The sequence below is a fragment of the Panthera pardus genome, unplaced genomic scaffold (genome assembly GCF_024362965.1).
Source record: "Panthera pardus isolate Hobbes unplaced genomic scaffold, ASM2436296v1 HiC_scaffold_25, whole genome shotgun sequence".
NCBI lineage: Eukaryota > Metazoa > Chordata > Mammalia > Carnivora > Felidae > Panthera > Panthera pardus.
The window spans coordinates 14,708,061-14,727,269 of NW_026526821.1; the positions used below are offsets into that span (position 1 = coordinate 14,708,061).

The window sequence follows — 19,209 nt, forward strand, 5'->3', positions numbered from 1 at the left end:
TCAGAAGAAAAAGCCCATGAGAGATTTATCTTCGTGGTTCCATGGCTGCCTGGCACAGCACTGGGCTGGAATAAAGTAAATTAATCTGTTCAATAGACGTAAACAGGATGCTATTTTCTGGCTGCCCCCGGTGCGCATGGCACTGACTGGTCTCCAGAGCGAGGCCGATTGGGCGGCGGAGACGCAAGCGACCACACCACGAAGGGCTGCTCGGAGCCGGGATCGAGGGCAAACCGCGCGGGGCCGCGGCGGACAATGCTGGAGGCCCCACCCCCGGAGCCCCGCCCCGCCGGCGGCCGGCGGCCGACGGTCGGTCCCGCCCCTCGGCGGCTTCTGGCGGAAGTTCACACCCTTCGCGGCGGCGCTCGGCCTCGCACTTCCGGCGGGAGGATCCGGACCGTAGCTCCCGAGACCGAGGTGAGTGGGCGCGCGGCGGGGCCCGCGCGCGCTCCCGAGGGCGGGGCCGACCGGCCCGGGCCGGGGAGTGGGGTTTCGGCCGGGCTCTGCGCGGCGCGGCGCGCTCCGGCTCCTGTCCCTTCCGGGTCGCAGTGTCGGCGCCGTGGAGGGGGCGAGGCCTCCACGCGCCCTGCCCGGCCGCCCGCCGCGCGATTCTCGGCGCTGCCTGCGCCCCGCGCGACGTCCCGGGGCCGGAGCCAGGCGGGAACTGCGCGGACGCGGCCCGGGCCGCCGAGAGGCCGCAGCCCGCGGCGGGGTGGGAGTGCGGGGCGCGCAGTAAACACGTGGGCAAACAGGGCAACGTCAGGTGGTGGGAGGTGCCGGGAGCCCGAGTCGCGGACCCTTGAGGAGGGTTCGGCCGAGCAAAGGTCTAGGGAGGAGGGAACGGCGAGTGCAAAGAACGACACGGGCGGGATGGGTTTGGCGAGCGGCCAGGGGCCAGCGTGGCGGCGGCCGCGGCACCGGGACAGACACCGGCAGAGGCCAGATGGTGGGAGGCCCTCCCCGCGGGCCCGCTCGGGGGTTGGGATTCGCCCTGGGAGGGCGTGGCGTGCTTTCTGTGTTTTAAGCCTTCGCCCCTGCTGCCGTGCCTCGTGGACTCGAGGCTGTCAGGAGGAGGAAATGAGGACACCAGTTAGGGGACTGCTGCAGCCGCTAGGTGAGAAATCAGCGTGGCTGAGGCTGCCGGCCCCCACCGAGGCGAAGGCAGCTGGGCCACAGGGATATGGGAGCAGGAACGGACAGGATAGGGTTTGAGGAGGGAGGGAAAGAGTGGGCAAGGATGAGCTCATCGTTGATTTGGGGGCTTGCGCGTAAGTAACCAGGTGTGTTTTGCTGGCATTCGCTAATGGTATAGGTTGGGGGCACCTTCAGTTTGAGGTATCTCGAGTAGAGCTACCAAGTAGACTGTTAGATATACCAGCCTGGGAGCTGGCAAAAGAGTGTAGGGCAAATGAAAAGGATTTAGAAATCACTGGAATGTCCATCAGATGGGATGAGATGACCCAAGAATGAAGGGAAGAGAAGCCAGGGTCCAGTGCTCAGGCGGCCAACTTTTACAGGTTGGTTGATGAGAAGGAGCCAGCGAAGAAGGCAGGGAGTTGGGAAAAGGAGTCCAAGAAAGGAAGAAAAAGCAGGACAGTGTGGTGTGGCAGCCAAGAGAAGGTTTTCCGCGGAGGAGGAGGTGGTCAGTTGTGTAAGGTGCTGAGGGAAGCAGAGACTTGATCCTCGGAGGGGCAGCCAGGAGGAGGGTGTGGTGACTGGGAGCAGTGGGGACAGACTGGGAAGGAGTAGGGATGGCAGGACACGGGGCCCTGGGGGAGTTTGTTGTAAAGGAGCCAGGAGGGGGTGCAAGCCGCTGCTGCCACAAACCAGCATCCAGTTTTGGACTTGATGCTCTTGACTCCTCTCCCAAGAGGCAGATGAGTTTATCCTCTGTCGTGGATACACTGTTGTGGAAACTGAGGTCCAGCGTTCAGGTAATTCAGAGGCCACCAGGTAGTAAAGGAGCCAAGCCTGGATCCCAGGTCTTTCTCACTCCAAGCCCACACTTGGAAGCGCTAAACTGCACTGCCCAGGTTACAGCCACACAGAGTGAGGGGGACCAGGTGCTACGGTGCCCTCCCCTGAGGGGGCTGCTGCTCCCAGCTGGGCTGCCCCCTGGGGAAAAGTAAGGCCGACATAGAATTCCTTTCTTGGCAAATGTGATTTGAAAAAGAGCATTTGCCCCTTTCAGGCTGGTTTCCCTTATCCTAAAAGAAAGGCAGGGACCTTATCAGTTACCTATCTCTGTCTCCAGGGCTGGGTATACAGTGGCGCTTAATAAATGCACATTGAGTAAGTGGCCACATGATTTCCAAGAGCCCTTCTGGCTGAAGTCTGATCTTGTGTTTGGGGTTAGGTGACTCATAACGAGAATGAGTGTTGTTAACTTGGAGACCGTGCTCGCCGCGGGCTGGGGTAGTCATGGGGACTTTTTGGAGGTGGAGGACCTGGACTGGCTGAAGGTAGGGTAGGCCGTGAACAGGGCGGGGAGGTGGGGTGCACAGATCGCAGCGTTGGAATGGGAACTGCACCAAAAGCAGAAGATGCAAGAAGTTGACTCACGGAAATGGGTAGACTGCCCCAGCTTGGGAGCCATGGGTGGGAAACCCTGGGGAGCGAGTCCTAGAGGATATAACGCCGTGTGGTTGCCTGTGCGGTGTAAGCATGTTCTCGGCAGGGAGCAGTTTTGCCCCCCCCCCCCCGCCCCGTGGCCTCTGGCCCCGTCTGGAGACATTTTTGGTTGTCACAGCTGAGGATGAGGGGCCGTTATGGGCACCTAGTAGATGGAGACCAGGAACGTTCCTAGACATCCCACAGGGCACAGAGAATGATCTGGCCCCACCTGTCCGTGATGCCAAGATTGAGAAGCCTAGGTATAGGGAAAGCGTGTGGGCCTTAAGACCTGTTAGGTGTAGGTTTGGTGCCCGTGTGCCCCACTCCCCAGCTGGGCAGGCAGGAGCCTGACCTGCAGGAGATGTGGGGAGAAGCGGAGGAGACTGCGCATCGTGTGGTGGGGGAGAGGATGGCGGCCCGGAGGGCAGTGGTGGAGGACAGCAGATGTGACCAGATCGGGGATGTTTTTGAAGCCTGAGGTGACAGTACTTGCCGACTGCACGTGGGCTGAAGGAGGGAGGAATCAGGCTGGGGACGAGATCTGTGGCCTGAGCCCCTAGGTGGACGGAGGTGTCACTGGCTGCGGTGGGAGGAGGGGCAGGTTTGGACGCCTGCTGGGAAACAGGAGTCCGTGCTGGGCAGGCTAGGGGTGGGTGCCGGACACTAGGCATCCAGGTGCGGACAGACAGTCGGCCACTGGCTATTCCTCTGGAGTTGACGACGAGGTCAGAGGGAGGGCTACACGCTGGGGAGATGTCAACTTATTGCTAATAAAAGGTAATCGGCAATAAAATGTGTTTCGATATGTAAGTTCCCGAGTCCAAGGATGCTAGAAGCCGCGAGGAAGCAGTCCATGCTTTCACCACCCCACAGAACCCCCGGGAACGCGGTAGCTCCTGTGCTCAGTGCCCCAGCCACGTTTGAGTGTGACAGCTCAAACACCACGTGTGCCATTGCTGTGGATGTCGTGGTTTCTCCAAACTGTTTATCAAAAGCAGTGCCGTCTCCTCGGTGTACGTGGCAAACGAATTTCAGTGCATTGTGGAACCACGGAAAGACTGCTCTGTGTCCCATGTAAGACAGTTGGGGTCTGGGGACACCTGGCTGGCTCAGTCAGTACAGCGTGCAACCCTGGATCTTGGTGTCACGAGTTGGAGCCCCACGTTGGGGGTAGAATTTACTTAAAAGCGCGCGCGCGCGCACACACACACACACACACACACACACACACACACACACACACACAGAGTTGGGTTCTAGATTCAGGTAATTTTAAGTAAGTCTTCTACCCTACAAAGGATCCAGAGCGAGTCTTAGTTATGTGGACTGTCTCCCCCCCCCGCTAAAAGCTAGGAGGGTTCTGGGGTGCCTGACTGGCTCAGTCAGTTAAGCGTCTGATTCTTGGTTTCGGCTCAGGTCATGATCTCACGGTTCATGAGTTGGAGCCCCACATCAGACTCTGTGCTGACAGCGTGGATCCTGCTTGGGATTCTCTCTCTCTCTCTCTCTCTCTCTCTCTCTCTCTCTGCCCCTCCCCTGCTCACATGCCGTCTCTATCAATATAAATAAATAAACTTGAAAAAAAAAAAGCTAGGAGAATTCCCCCAAAATACCACCGGCAGGTTCCAAAGCTCCCCTGGAGAGAACAGCAGCCCTGGGGGGTATCCTCTGGGCAAAGCCTTGTGCTGGCTCCCACCTCGCCTTGGGGGACAGGAAGTGATAACCCAGCTTCCCTGTCCAGAACTGAATGCAGTTCCTCCTTTCGGAAAGGGCTGGGGGTGGGGAAAGTAGATGTCTGAGCAGATGGTTCTAGGAAGGCTTTAAGAAGGTGGCGGCACTGGAGCAGGTTGGGAACCTCTCCGAGGAGGAGATGGGGATCGGAGGGACGCACAGATGAAGTAACGGGCAGGATAACTCGGGACCTGGGTCCGCCCGGTGTCCGCAGAGCCCACACGCTCTGGACACTCACTAGAGTTGCCTGCATCGATAGGCTGGGAGCGGTGAGGTTTGGCAAGAGCCTCAGGCGGGCACGGCGACTATGGGGGTGCTTGTTAGAGGCTGGGGGCAGGGAGGTGTTGGTTTCCTGGTCCATTTTTAACGCCTCAAAGACCAGATCAGCCCCCAGAGAGCCAAGTGCCCGGTGTCTTGCGCTGAGTCATGGAACCGTATGGACAACTCACGATGTGCCCAGTGGGCGTAAGACTAAGGGGCACGGTGGTCCCTGTCTTCACGGAGCTCACAGCCTCCCAGGGGACAGAGACGTCACTCAGATGACCACGCCCCACACAAGGGCACTGAAGGAAAAGTAGGGGGCCGTGAGAGCAGCCCCATCGCAGGGTAGCCCCCGAGGAAGCGACATTTGAGCTGAAGTTGACTAGGACCAGGTGAGACAGGAATGGAGAAGGGTGGCAGGTCCATTCCTTCAGGTGGTAGGAAAGAGCCTGTGTGTTTGGGGAGCTGAGGTGGCCGGTGGGATGGGGACAGAGCCCAGCAGGGACAGATCAGGCCGTCTTAGCGGACAGAAAGGCTTTTGGTCTTTATCATAAGAGCACTGGGAGCCACTGAAGGGCCGATGTCTGATCTGACATGATCAGATTTACGTTCTTAAAAGGTCACTTTGGTGGCAAATCACAGAGAACGGCTCGAGGCGACAGAGCTGACGTGATTGGAGCTCCCTTGAGCGCCTGTGCTGGGCTTGGGCCCCTTCCTGCTCCTGCTGAGTCCACTCTGGCCTGCCCCCTGTGGGCAGGGGTGGGGTGGACCAGTCAGACAGCCCTCTTTCCTTTCCATTCCTCTAGCCTCCGCCCTGGGGACGTGTGAGCCCTGCGTCCACTTAATCATGGAGAGGGTTGGCCTGGGCCACCAGCCCCTTAGGTGAGGACTCTGCCTGGGGCTCCGTGGACGATTCTGAATCATGGAGGCAAAGAGGACTCCTCCGGCCAGGAGACCTTCCTGTTGAAAGTTGTGGCCCAGCTTGGCCGGCCCTTCCTGCCGGCTGTCTTCGGGAGAGGCTCCCACCGACCCAGAGCTAGGGGGTTGCGGCTTCCCCGGATGGGGAGGTGGGCCCTCGACGTGGCCTTTGTGTGGAAGGCGGTGTTGACTCTGGGGCTGGTCCTCCTCTATTACTGCTTCTCCATCGGCATCACCTTCTACAACAAATGGCTCACCAAGGTAATGGGGTCCTTGCTGGGCAGGGGGCTGGGTGGCAGGTGACTGTGGCCGTGGCTACAGCGACCCCTAATATTTAGCAACAGGACGGCACAGGCTTCAGCCAGTCAGACTGGAAGCCAGTCACGCTGGTGATGGGACCGGGCCCTAGAGCCCCACCGTGCCAAGGCTTCCCCTCAAACGGGCGGAGGGAGGGGAATCCGGGAAAGCGGGAGGACTGAGGATGAGTGGGGGCACTGGGGAGGCTTAAGGCGGCAGCTGCTCACCGGCCAGTGGAGAAGCGGTTCAGGGTTTTCATGACCGGTGCAGCAGAGCCGGCCGCACAGGCCCTTCCTGGGGAGGGGCCGCAGCAGGAGGCCGAGGGCGGTGGGGACGGCGCCGTGCCCGCCACCTGCTCTCTGTGTGACTTCTGAAATTGGAACCACACGTCTCTTGTCTCCAGTGACTATAACGTGGGTGAAAGCCCCTGGGCTGCTGCAGACCCTCGGGAGCCACCCGGTTGGCGTCGCTGCCACCGGACGGGGGGACGGGCTGCGGGCAGGCTGTAACCCGTGCTGGGCGGTCTGTGCTTTGGGCTCCGTAGAGCTTCCACTTCCCCCTCTTCATGACGATGCTGCACCTGGCCGTGATCTTCCTGTTCTCTGCCCTGTCCAGGGCGCTGGTTCAGTGCTCCAGCCACAGGGCCCGCGTGGTGCTGAGCTGGACGGACTACCTCAGGAGAGTAGCTCCCACAGGTACAGGCCTGCCTGGGGCCGGGGCAGAGGAGGGCGCTTGGAAAGCCACGGGCCAAGAACACAAGGGCTTGGTGTCTCGGAGCTTAGGCCCTCCCGCTCCTCTCTTCCTGCCTCCCCCCCTAGCCCGGCCCTGCTTCTTCCTCTTATGCACTCCCCAGCCCCCCGCCCCCCACATACACACAGTGCTCGCACTCTCGTGCACATGGAGGCAGCAATGGCCTTGTCGTCGTCTGGCCCTTCGATGTGTATGCTGAGCCGACACCTGCCCTGGAGACGGCAGTAGCGGAGTCCCGTCCCTGTCCTGGCGGTAGTGGGACGATGAGGGGTGCCTGGGAGCCCAGAGGCACCAGCCCAGGCCCAGGGGGAGGCTTCCCAGAGCTTGGGCTACAGCGGCCGAGGCTTCAGTGCGTGTGCGGGTCTGAAAGGGAACTGAAAGCGTCTCCGGACGCCGAGACTCAGCGCTGGTGAGGGGAAGTGGGAGAAATGAGGGGGTGGCAGGGACAGACCCTGGAGGACCCAGGCCTCCAGGACGAGTGTGCCTCTATCCTGAGGGAGGAGACATTCACACATTCGCCGTATTCAGCCACTGGGAACTACCCAGTCCTAATGCTGGAGCGGAACCCCCTGCGTTTTGTGGCCAGGAGTTGACCCTTCAGCTGCTGTGAAAGGAAGGCCCGAGGGCCCCAGAGAAAGCCGGGGTGTTCGGGGCAAAGCAGGGAGCGCTCGGGGGCCTCTCGGAGGTGTCTGAACGGCCGGCGCTCGCGTGCCGGCCTGCCCTGGCTGCATGTCCGGGGGCGCCCCTGTCTCCACAGCACTGGCAACAGCGCTTGACGTGGGCTTGTCCAACTGGAGCTTCCTCTACATCACCGTCTCGCTGTGAGTACCGGCCACACCCCGCCACCTCCGTCCAGCCTTCCGCACGCACCCTGCCGGCGGGCCAGCGCCGTACCCCTCTCTGGGACCGGCCCTTGATCTCCGCTCCTTCCTGACACCCAGCGGCTCTCTGGGAAGCCGACAGCCTCTGCGGTAAACTTAGCTCGCAGGGGTGCTGTGCCTGCCTGCCCGGCGACCCCGGGGGGAGCCAGGGACTCAGAGTGGTGACCTTATACAGGGGAGAGAGGGCACTGACCAGTGTGTGGTGCCTGTGGCTGCGCAGAAGAGCAGATGTGACCGTCCTCTCTCATCTCTGACTCTGCACTTCAGGGAGCACAGCCTTTGCCTTCTTTTTCTCCTCTCCTTCCTTCCTTCCTTCCTTCCTTCCTTCCTTCCTTCCTTCCTTCCTTCCTTCCTTCCTTATCCTGGTCTCCACGGAGGAGCAGGTATAATAGGACTCAGTGAGCTCAGCGTCCAACCCGCGGCCTTTTCTCTCTGGCGGTAGCAAGAGTCCTCTTAGGCCAAGATTTCTTCTGATTAAAGGTCACGTCATCAGTCCAGATGACTCAGGCTGCCTTCCTGTGGTCTTCTGTACCCAGATTGCCCGGCTGCCCTGAGCAGAGCCAGCTGCCCTCAGGGAAATCAGAGCTCCCCCGGCCTCCCGCCTTTTCCAGCAGTGTCCGTGGGCTCCTCTCCTGGTGGCGGGTCTGAGCCCTGAGCCCTGGCAGTGCATCGTGGGCACTTTGTCCTTGCAGGTACACGATGACCAAGTCCTCCGCTGTCCTCTTCATCCTGATCTTCTCGCTGATCTTCAAGCTGGAGGAGCTGGTGAGGCCTCAGCTCCCCTGGTCCCTCCTACCCCCACAGATGCTAAGAATAAAAGGGAGGACTGGGCAGTAGCTAATCACTGTATGTGACAGAGGAGACGAGCCCAGGTGGCAGTAACTCCTGTCACTGAGGAAGGACCCAGGACAGGCCACTGCTAATAATACTTAGCAACTGGCGTGGCAGGTGAAATGACCAAAAGAATGACCAAGGGAGAAAGGGTTCAAGGTCAGGGACCAGGCACAGCTGGCCCTTTGCTGTAACCGAAGGAAAGCACTAAAGAAGTTTAGATCAAGGAGGGATGCAGGGTACATATCTACTGAACGTCAGCCGTGCCTACATTGATGGGAAGTTGCTGGCCGGGACCCCCAAGGTCGAGGGGGAGAAGGGTTTCCTGCCCCAGGGTCAGCCAACATGGCTACCGAGCCTAAGCTCCAGGTTTGAGGAACTCAAGAGCCCACAGTCAGTTGCCACTGCTCCTCATCCTCATAGCGCGCAGCGCTGGTCCTGGTGGTCCTCCTCATCGCCGGGGGCCTCTTCATGTTCACCTATAAGTCCACACAGTTCAACGTGGAGGGCTTCGCCTTGGTGCTGGGGGCCTCGTTCATCGGCGGCATCCGCTGGACCCTAACCCAGATGCTCCTGCAGAAGGCGGAACTTGGTGAGAGAGGGGCCTGGGGGCACCGGGCAGGGTGGGGGCAGGCCAGGCCAGGCCTGGCAGCTCACCCGTGTCCCCATTCCGCAGGGCTCCAGAACCCCATTGACACCATGTTCCACCTGCAGCCGCTCATGTTTCTGGGGCTCTTCCCTCTCTTTGCCATATTTGAAGGTAGGTTGGGTCGTCCATCTTGGCGGCCCCTCGGTACAACAGATCCCCGGTCCCTGCTCTGAGCCCAGCCCTGTGGTAGCTGCAGAGTTTACAGACATCAAAGGTGTAGTCCGTCCCTCGGTAGTGCCTGGTTCAAGGGCCAGACAGACATTAAACCGGATGGCTGGAATCCAGCGTGATAAATGCTTACACAGAAAGTGTGTATGAAAGACAGCAGATGATGATGACAATGGATGCGGACAGGTGTGCCAGGGCTCTTCTGATCATTTTAAACATACTAACTCATACGCCCCAAAACCCCACATGGCCGTACTATCATTATGCCCATCGCGCAAGTTAAAGAAACAAGTGGGGAGAAGATAACCTTGCCCAAGGTCCTGTGGTTCGTAAACAAGCCAGCATTTGGTTCCAGCAGGCTTCCAAGTCCTTCGTGTTAACCATGATGTGTTCTGTCTCTTAGAAGGAACGGAAGGCCATGAATTATTTCAGGATGCTAGGGTGGAAAGCCAAGTCAGAAAGGCTTACCAGGCAACGTATTTTGGAGGCTGGATGGGACTTTGACAGGCCGATGGTGGCGGAACAGTAGGTTGGGACAGGGGGAGCGTGCCGGACTTTGTGCGGCCAGCCCTTGCACAGGAGTCTGGGCCGGTGAGCAGTCCCGCCCCCCATTGCCTCCCGGAGAGGGGAGAGGGGAGAGGCGAGGCGAGGCAGGGAGAATGGTCTAGGCTGGCAGTGCACTCCATGTCCTTCCTTCCTCCCATGTTTTGAGATTAGTCTTTGTCGCCTGTCTGTTTCTCCTTCCTCCCAGAGTCCTTTCTGTGCTCAGGGTCATTTCAGAGCATTCTGTCCCACATCCATTTCAGTTTCAAGCAGTGAAGCGTCTCAAACCTCTCTGAGAAAATTATTCTGCAGCCCCGTTGTCCAGGAAACTTCTGCAGCCTCGTTTTTCTCCTTTTTAATGTCTCTCCCCCCGCCCCCCATTCCTTGTGCCCCCCGCGCCCACAGCCGCCGCCTCCTGTCCTGGCTGTTTACACTGCTCCCCATCTCCGCAGACCCTCATCCGAAAGCCCTGATAGTCGTCACTTAGCAAAGCTGCGTGGATTTAGCTCCTTTAATCTTTTCTGGTAAATTAATCCCCCAAGCGCCTTCATTACTTATGTTGCTCTTTCCCGAATTCCCTTCAATTTGCCGACGCCTTTGCGGTACTGCTGAGCCCAGCACCAGACAAGATGTCCTACATCGTGAGGCTGTTTGCCTGGGAGGGACTGTCACTCTGCATTTCTTTGGTGCTTCCCTCCAAAAATCTCCCAAGTGCCTGGCCAGCCTCCATCCCCGCCGCCCCCCTCCCCCCGCCCCCAAGTGTCTCTGCTGTGCCTAGCTCAGGCCGTTCTTGTGCAGACAGACCTGCAAAATCACTCTCAGAGGGGTGGTGTTGGAGGGCCGGGAATCCTCTGGAAGTCGAGCAAACTTTGGTGTGTGGGTGCCCATGCGGGTGTCTTTAGAATGCTTTGTCCTATATTTGCGTGTGTGTGTATACTTTCTGAGAACTGTTTGTCACATTCTACTTTCTGAGAAACGCTGGGCTTGTCAAAATGCTCTCATTTTATCACTGGGGAAACTGGTCCTCAAAGAGGACACATCTCAACCTAGTGCCACAGCTGGGTGATAGCAAGACCGGGATTAAAGCGGGGAAGGTTTGTGAGGATAAGACTTGTCCCTGTTGGTAGGTGGCCCAGGGCATTGACAGTCCTCACAGGATGGGCTGCCCGCCTGCTCTCTTAACCACAGCAGCAAGGGCCACATGAAGTCGCCCTCCTTCCCAAAGACAGGTACCTACCGTGGGAAGGGACAGGTGTTTCCGGCCGATGTTCTGTGAAGTGCCGTGCTCTCTACCCGAGCCCAGTGGCTCGGAAGCCCTCCACGTGGCTCCCTGCGAGACTCTCTGGGAACCATCACTGCTTCCCCGGCCCCCCAAGTGTCAGGCCATCTGCCGCAGGGTTCTCTTCCCTGCCTGTCCTTGTCCTCCGGGCCTCCGCCAGTCTGCAGGTGCTCAGGGGGCGTGGCTGCAACAGTGCTGGGTCACCGGGCAGGGTGAGGCCACCCAGGCAGGCTCACCCAGGACGCGGCCTCCCGCTGTCTCCCCCCTCTGCTTTCAGGTCTCCATTTGTCCACGTCTGAGAAAATCTTCCGTTTCCAGGACACAGGGCTGCTCCTGCGGGTACTAGGGAGCCTCTTCCTTGGCGGGATTCTCGCCTTCGGTTTGGGCTTCTCCGAGTTCCTCCTGGTCTCCAGAACCTCCAGCCTCACTCTCTCCATTGCTGGTATTTTTAAGGTACAGACTTGGGGGTGGCCCTGGTCCTGTCTTAGAGTGCAGCCCCCAAGCTCAGTCGCAGCTTCGGTCCCAGCTCCCGTGCCCCAGGGCCCTGCAGAGGAGACGGAAGTGCCTCGTTAGGGCGCCATGTGCCGTGCTCCTGTCTGTAACTCCCATCGTGGCCGCAGCTCTGGGGGTAAGGGCGGTCATCCCCATTCCACAGATGGGCTGATCTACCCACAGATACCCAGCCAGTGTGTGGCCGAGCTGGGATTCGGACCACCAGGCCTGGGACACACTCTTATTTTACCGTGAATGCCGACTCTGGCTGCCTGGCCGTGGCCTGCAGTTGGCTTGAGAAGCCCCATCCAGACTCATGGGGAAAGAGTTCGGTGATTGACTGGTGATGCCTGCCGTGGTCAGAGTAAGGGGCAGTGCTAGGCATGAGTGCCCGGTGTTTGCCTGTCTTGCCTTTACTGCTGCCTGGCCACACGCATGCCTCTGCTCTCAGCTTCCCCCTCCCCTGCTGCCTCTCACCGCACCCTGCTCAGGGCCGTGGGGCAGTGCAGTTTCACCTTGACTAAGCAGACACAGGTGCTGGACTAGTGTTGCCCAAACCCAGAACCGTAAGTCTCCCCAAGGGGCTTAGACAAGGCGTGAGCTGTGGTTCTCAGAATGAGCCGCCCCACCAGCCCCATTTGCAGCCACTATGTATGACAGCCACCACGTGAAGAGCCCTGTGGCCAGCGTATGTCCCGCGGAGCCCTGTGACACTGCATTCTCCTGTGACGTTGTCAGGCTGTCCATCCGCAGGTGTGGCCGCCCTTTATTCCTGCGGACAGGGCTGTGGGCCAGGCGCTCTGCTCCCAGCCCCGAGTTTGGTTTCCCCCCTCGTAGCCCTGACGCAACAACTATGCAAACATCTGCTTTGTCCCATCTTAGCCGCGCGAGGGGAGGAAAGCCCTGCGGGCAGGCCTGGTCTTCTGGGTGCAGGGAAGCCCCTTTTCTGCCCAGCTGGCCAGCCCGCCCAGGCCCCGGGAGTTCGGGCAGGTCAGGCTCTCCCCTGTGGTGGTGGCCTTGCCGTCCACCTTCCTGGCAAAGGGGCCACCTCCTCCTCCTGATCACTTGCCCTTCCCGCCTGTCTGCCCTCAGGAAGTCTGCACTCTGCTGCTGGCAGCTCACCTGCTGGGGGACCAGATCAGCCTCCTGAACTGGCTGGGCTTCGCCCTCTGCCTCTCGGGCATATCCCTGCACGTTGCTCTCAAAGCCCTGCACTCCAGAGGTAAACCGGAGCCCCTTCCCGAGGCCTCTTTTCTGAAGGTGTTCTCGAGACTCAGTCCCTCTGCTCTCCCCTCGACCCGGCCCTGGGTCCCCAGCCACCCAACCAGGAAGAGGCAGGTGGCCCTCGGCATGCCCACAGGCGGTTCCAGCCCGGTGGCGGTCCGCATGGCTCAGCCGCCTCCGCGTTGGCCGCCCCTCCGCCAGGTAGTAAGCCCGGCGATCCTGCCACCGTTGCTCCGAGAAGACGGGCGGTGTCCTGGGAGCGGGCGGGGGGGTAGGTGGGGGCCTAGGCGACTCAACACCCCCATCAGGGCACGCCGAGGAAAGCACGAGTGGTCTGCAGCTGGCTTCTCTCTGTCTCTAGGTGACGCGGGCCCTAAGCCCTCGAAGGGGCTGGGCTCCCACCCCGACCTGGAGCTGCTGCTCCGGAGCGGGCAGCCAGAGGAGGACGACAATGAGGAGGAAGAGGCGTACTTCGTGGCCCAGGGGCAGCAGTGACTAGCCGGGAGACCAGCTTGGAGGCAGGCCTCTCCCCGCCCTCACACCTCACAGCAGCTCGGGGACCCAGGGGGCCCTTCGTGGCAGCTGGGGAGCAGCGGGCCAGGCCTCTCCCAGGCCGGGCCTTGGGGAGCGCGCGACCGCCTGGCGGGGCTCGCTCAGGGAGCTGAGGAGACTGCGGGGTGCGCGTCGGGCCAGAGCAGGGCAGAGGCCTTGCTGGAGGCCCAGCGGGACAAGGGAATGGGCGGTCCTCGGCCGCTTGCCAGGCTCTGGCGGCCAAGGTGGTGCTTTCCGGGGCACAGCGGGTTTCTTGGGGGACTGGGTTTAGACTGCGGAGCACTTGGGAAGGGGAGAAGGAGAGGCTGGAGCCTCATCACCTGGACAGCGTCTTTTCTCAGAGAGCAGATCTATTTATAGTTTGGAAATAAAGGATTTACGGTCCGCGGCCACTTCGTGTTGCCTGGAGGCATGGGGGCAGGAGGGGGTGGCGGGGGCCTCACTCTCGTTCCTGGCTGGGGCTTCTGCAGATGACTGGGCAGACTCCAGGCTTCCCTGCATCTCTTGGGTTCCTCTGGGCCCCTGGGCCCTCTCTTGGGGCCCCAGCACACCTGCAGGCAGGAAAAAAATGTATAGAGTGGTGTTCCGGGGCGTGTAGTGCTTTCATAGCCTGGATTTGAATCCTGACTGTCGCTGGCTCTGTGACCTTAAGCGAATTACTTAAACTCTCTGTACCACAGTGTTTTAACCCGTGCAATGGGGAAGAATTATTTCAGAGTTATTCAGAAGATTGAGTCCGAGTTGGTAACAGATGTTACGTGTTTGTGTTGAGAATGCTTTCAACAGCCGTGGAACCGAGACCCCAAACGAGTGATGGAACGAGGATTCACCGCCAGGTCTGTATGCCAAGTCTGTACCCGCGGAACATAGATGGAGTGGCCTCCGGGCCTCCGGGACCTGAGCTTCCTGCTCCCCCTACCTTGGACCAGTCAGGCCAGGCCGCCCCTCTACGCTGCGGTCTTCATAAAATGGGGAGGACGGTGCGAGATCCTGGCTCTGATGTGCAAGGGTTCGGAAGCCTGGGCTGCTCCTGGGAGCCGGCTCCTCCCCCACCGCCCCCGCCCCCCAGCCCCTCGTGGGGACAAGTACTTCCAGGCAGAAGTGTTTTCGGGCACTCACAGCAGGTGGCGCCATTGCACCACGCGGCGACTCGGCACCACCCCGCCTGCCTCCGCTCTCCAAATCCAGGCTGGGGTCCTCGGAAGAGGACTGTGGTGTCTGTGGGTGGGGACCAGGATAGGGCTTGTTAATGAGTTGTTCTCATCACATCGAAGTGACAGAAGCTTCCTCGGTTAAGCTTAGGGAAACATCGATACTTTAGAAACAGGTCCGCGAACTTTCTGTAAAGGGCCTCATAGTCCCTATCACAGCTGCTCAGGTCTGCCATTGTAGCCGGAAAGCAGACAGGGACACCAGACAGGGACACCGGAGCAAGAGGGTGTGGCTGCGTTCCAGCGAAACCCTACAAAAACAGGATTCAGCTTGTGGCCTCTGGCTTGCCAACCCCTGCTGTAGAAAAACCCTTAAGAATGATTGAGACCCACCCTCTGGTCGTACAGGGAAGGAAACAGGCTTAGGAGGGGCAGTGACTAGCCTGAGGTCCTCAGAGCCTCCAGGCTCCGGAGGAACTAGAACAAGATTTTTTTAAATGTTTTATTTTTGAGAGACCAAGCGCAAACGGGGTGGGGAGAGGAGAGGCAGGGAGAGGGAGAGGGAGAGGGAGACACAATCTGAAGCAGGCTCCGGGCTCTGAGCTGTCAACACACGCGGGGCTTGAACTCTTGAACTGCAAGATCGTGACCTGACCCGAAGTCAGACCTCAACCGACCGAGCCACCCAGACGTGCTGGAACTAGAATGACAGCTGCCTCCAGCAGGGCAGCACGATGCAGACACGCTTCCTCTGGAAACGAGGGGACAACACCAAGAGCTCCCCTGAGGTGGTGCCTTATCTGTGTCTGCACCTCTGCTCCCCTCGGATTCTACAAGCTCAGAGGCCAGGATTAAAGGCGACAGTGTTCCACACCGGATGACGATGACTGGGGAGAGCCAGCGGAGAGGAGGGGCTGGGGGCCTCCCGCCGCTGCCTGAGAGAGCCTGCCACAGCCCCGCCGGCTCAGGTGGATGAGAGCTTCCTGTCTGCTCCCCCTCCGTCCCCCTGTCCCCACGCAGGGAGTAAGCACCCGCTGTCTGGTGCGGTAATTACAGGGTGCCTGCATATTGGGTTCAATGACAGCCCCTCACTTAGCAGCAATTACCAGCTGAGCCTAGAGGAGGGCCCCCCCGCCCCCGTCCCTGGCCCACGAGGCCAGACCGCGTCCACTCGGCTTTGAGCCCTAGGAGCACCCATGCTAGCTGCAGCCAATGCATCTCAGGGCTGCAGCGTCGCCATGGCAACTCGGTGCTCGAACAGGTTGAGGGAAGCTGAGGATGTGACTTGTCTCTCCAAGGCTGTGGCGTCTGTCCGCATGCAGCCTCCGACTCCTGAGCTTCTGCGGAGGAGGGAGGGAGGAAGGAGGGCTGACCCGCAGGTTCAAGTTTTAAGTGCTTACATGCCCACCGTCTCTCCCCAGAGCCTGCGGTGGAAGGAAGGTTAATGCCCCCGATACGTGAGGATGTCTGCAGTTGGGGTTCGTGGTGGGGATGAGAGCCAGCTGGGTTTGCCTGTGGGAGACACCTGCCCTGCCTGGGCTCGGGGACCACCTTCGTTTCTTTTGGCTCCTTTCCGCTGAGAGAAACCTGAAAATCCCAGTGGCCTGAGAGTGGAGTCCTCTGGGCACCAAGAGAATTGTCTTTCGCCGTGGTGGCCACAGCTTTCCGCCTCACTGAGTAATGTTGGACTGAGAGGGGTCCCCAGCTTGCAATCCAGAGGACACAGTTGGGACTCACAGATCATCCATGTGGGTCAGCCACACTCGGCGAGCGCTGGCCGCGTGCCGGGCGCTGTGCCGGACTTGGACTAGGGATGTGTGTCCTTGGAGAGAGAGCAAATGGGGCCACCCTTCCTCCCGGTCCCGGGGGAGCTTTGAGACAGGGGGCGAGGGAACTGGGGAGGAGAACAGAATGCACCTTCACCGGGCACCCTCCGGGCCTCTCGTATAGGCTCTTTGTCCCCAACAGCCCAGTGCAGTAGGGACCGATTGTACCTATTTCATAGCTGTGGGAAGGAAGCTGGTGGAGGTTTTAGCACCACGGTGACTAAAAGCAGCCTCGCCCCCCCCCCCCCCACCCCCGACTTGGATTTTTATCTCCTCGCAGCCCTGTGATGAGGCGTGTGTCTCAGGCACGTTGCTGATCCCCTCTGAGCCGGTCTCCTCGTCTGTTAGGAAGGAATAATAATAATCCATATCTCTTAATGAAGCTCTTATACAGACGAAATAGAGTCACGTAGTTAAGGCAGTTAGCACGGTGCTGGGCACATCCTAGTGACCACTTAGCACCCGTCGGTGTCGAGGGTGCACCATACTTGCTGGGTGACGAAACAAGGGAGAGGAGTCAGTATGGAAGCCCCCGGCCCCTCGAGGTCACCATCCTTCCTACAACGCCTGGCGCAGTGGAGACACTTAATAGATATTTGTTCTGTGAAGGAATTTCAATAGTGGAAACCGAAGGGGATTTTCCAGGTTCTGGAGACCTCGGTGTAGCTTCTAAATGATTCCCCTGCAAGAACAAGCTGCCCTCCCCTAACCGGCACCACCCATCCCTGCTGGCCTCCAGCCTCCCAGCCATTCCCGGGAGCCTTCACCCCAACCACAGAGCCTGACATCCTCCAGGCCCCTTTGCCCCCGCTTTGTAGCAACCAATTAGCCTGACTTCTGTTCCCATGGTTATTTACGGCTTCATTGGCAACTAGTACATTTCCCAGAAACAGGCCTACAGCTCTGGTCCCACTGGCATCCTGCTGGCAGGGCCGTCTGTCCCTTTCTCCTGGGTGTCCTGAGAACTCTCTCTCTGGGACAACAGGAAGACAGAGCAGAGAACCAGGAGAAAATGCACTAAGATGTATCCTGTACACGTTTCTGGAGCATCCACGGTGCACCCCGGCCGGTGAGAGCTGCAGGAGATGCAGAAGTCACGAAGACACTGACGCTGTCCTCAGACAACTTCCCCAGCGCTTTTTAATCCACCGGCTTCCCTGGGAAGTAGACTCAGAGCTGGAGATTGGTGTGTAGGATGTTGTTTAGAAAGTGCTCTTGGGAAAAACACCTGCAGAAGGGAGGAGCAGGACGAAGGTCTGGGCAGAAGCAGCCCAGCTTTGAAGCAGTCCCAACAGAGAGTTCTGGGGAGGGAATAACCCTGCGGACTTAGCTCACGTGGGCGTGAGAGGTTCGGGCCTTTGCAGGTCCGCATTGATCTGTCACTGGAACAGTGGCACAGTGGGCCTACCCCTGGTAGAAGGCATGACTTTGGGTGAGGCAGTTTTCTTCCAATCAGCACGGTCTCCAAAGAGGGCTGGCTATCTTCCAGCCACGACCCCAGCCCCAGCAGCTGGGGAATCAGTCTTTCAATCCCAAAGAGGGATCTGAGCAGCACTGCACAGCACCTGCCACATGGGGGTCCACAGCCCAACTTCAGTGGCGACCAGAAATCTTTGAAGAGGGAATCTACAAGGCATGTGTGTGCATATGTGCGTTTTTCTGGGGGAGTGACCCTGACCCCCCAAAGACAAGAGCCGCTGGTCTCAGGAGAGCCACGCTTATCCGTAACTTCAAAACAACATAATCAGAGATGCAAACTATAGCTACTCAATAAATATGAATGAGTGGATGGGTGAATGGATGGGTGGGTGGGTGGATGGATGGATGGATGGATGCCTGGATGGGTGGGTGGGTGGATGGATGGATGGGTGGATGCCTGGATGGATGGATGGATGGATGGATGGATGGATGGATGGGATGGATGGATGGGTAGATGGGTGGATGGGTGGATGGGTACTTGGACGGGTGGATGGGTGGATGGATGGATGGATGGATGGATGGATGGATGGATACCTGGATGAGTGGGTGGGTGGATGGATGGATGCCTGGATGGGTGGGTGGGTGAATGGATGAGTGGGTGGATGGATGGATGGATGGATGGATGGATGCCTGGATGGATGGATGGATGGATGGATGGATGGATGGATGCCTGGATGGGTGGGTGGGTGGATGGATGGATGGGTGGATGCCTGGATGGATGCCTTGGTGGGTGGGTGGATGGATGGATGGATGGATGGATGGATGGATGCCTGGATGGGTGGATGGATGGATGGATGGATGGATGGGATGGATGGATGGGTAGATGGGTGGGTGGGTGGATGGATACCTGGATGGGTGGGTGGGTGGATGGATGGATGGATGGATGGATGGATGGGTGGATGGATGCCTGGACGGGTAGGTGGATGGATGGATGGATGGATGGATGGATGGATGGATGGATGGATGGATAGCTGGATGGGTGGGTGGGTGGGTGGATGGATGCCTGGATGGGTGGGTGGGTGGGTGGGTGGGTATGTGGGTGGATGGATGGATTCCATAATAGAACGTATGGGAAGGACAGAAAGGGGAGCAACAAATTCTGCCTGGGGCAGGAGGAGAGTAAAGATTCTCGGGAGAAGCTGACCCTTTTGAAGACTAAAGCCTTGAAGATTAAATAGGAATTGCCCCACAGACAAGGAGTAAGGCATACCAGGCAGGGAGGAGAGCTGATTCAAAGACACAAGAAAAGTGTGAGTGACTTCCTTCACACCTGCAGTCCACCCCTGGGAGGTCAGTGTCATCGGCCACCCCGTTTTCCAGATGACAAACAGGCTCAGAGAGCCCAAGTGACTTGTCCAAGGTCACTTGCTAGCTCCCCATCACAGCAAGGAGCCGTCTCCACTGGGATTCATACCTCCCAAGGCCCGCTCTGGAGGGGATGCTGGCATCCCCTGGTGAGGGGCGTCCAGGATGGCAGAGAGACTGGCTCTGGGGTCAGCCTCCCGCTGGCAATATTTTACTCTGGGAGGAATCCCCCACTGAGCCAAAGCCTCCCGTCCTGTTC

General features: G+C 59.2%; 1 protein-coding gene across 4 annotated transcripts; it reads left to right on the forward strand.

The window, feature by feature from the left end:
• The first annotated feature begins 311 nt into the window (after positions 1-311).
• SLC35C2 (solute carrier family 35 member C2) lies at positions 312-13,573 on the forward strand. 4 transcript variants are annotated; one of them, XM_019458274.2, is made up of 10 exons: positions 312-417; positions 5,412-5,784; positions 6,365-6,515; positions 7,328-7,391; positions 8,144-8,216; positions 8,706-8,874; positions 8,959-9,042; positions 11,199-11,374; positions 12,506-12,635; positions 12,999-13,573. In XM_019458274.2, exons 2-10 carry the CDS (start codon positions 5,665-5,667, stop codon positions 13,130-13,132), a joined length of 1,101 nt encoding a protein of 366 aa, XP_019313819.1. In that variant the 5' UTR covers positions 312-417; positions 5,412-5,664; the 3' UTR covers positions 13,133-13,573. The 4 variants fall into 4 exon arrangements, with proteins under 4 accessions (XP_019313819.1, XP_019313821.1, XP_019313820.1 ...); XM_019458276.2 differs by lacking the exon at positions 312-417 and having other exon boundaries at positions 5,672-5,784; positions 6,436-6,515; positions 7,328-7,541; XM_019458275.2 differs by lacking the exon at positions 312-417 and having other exon boundaries at positions 5,672-5,784; positions 6,436-6,515.
• Positions 13,574-19,209: the final 5,636 nt, after the last annotated feature.

Bases quoted from the DNA above. Each gene is read 5' to 3' on its own strand.
- SLC35C2 (XM_019458274.2), top strand. From the start codon at position 5,665: ATGGGGAGGTGGGCCCTCGACGTGGCCTTTGTGTGGAAGGCGGTGTTG. The intron at 7,392-8,143 runs GTGAGTACCGGC...TTGTCCTTGCAG, and splicing joins CTCTACATCACCGTCTCGCT to GTACACGATGACCAAGTCCT. The intron at 8,875-8,958 runs GTGAGAGAGGGG...CCCATTCCGCAG, and splicing joins CCTGCAGAAGGCGGAACTTG to GGCTCCAGAACCCCATTGAC.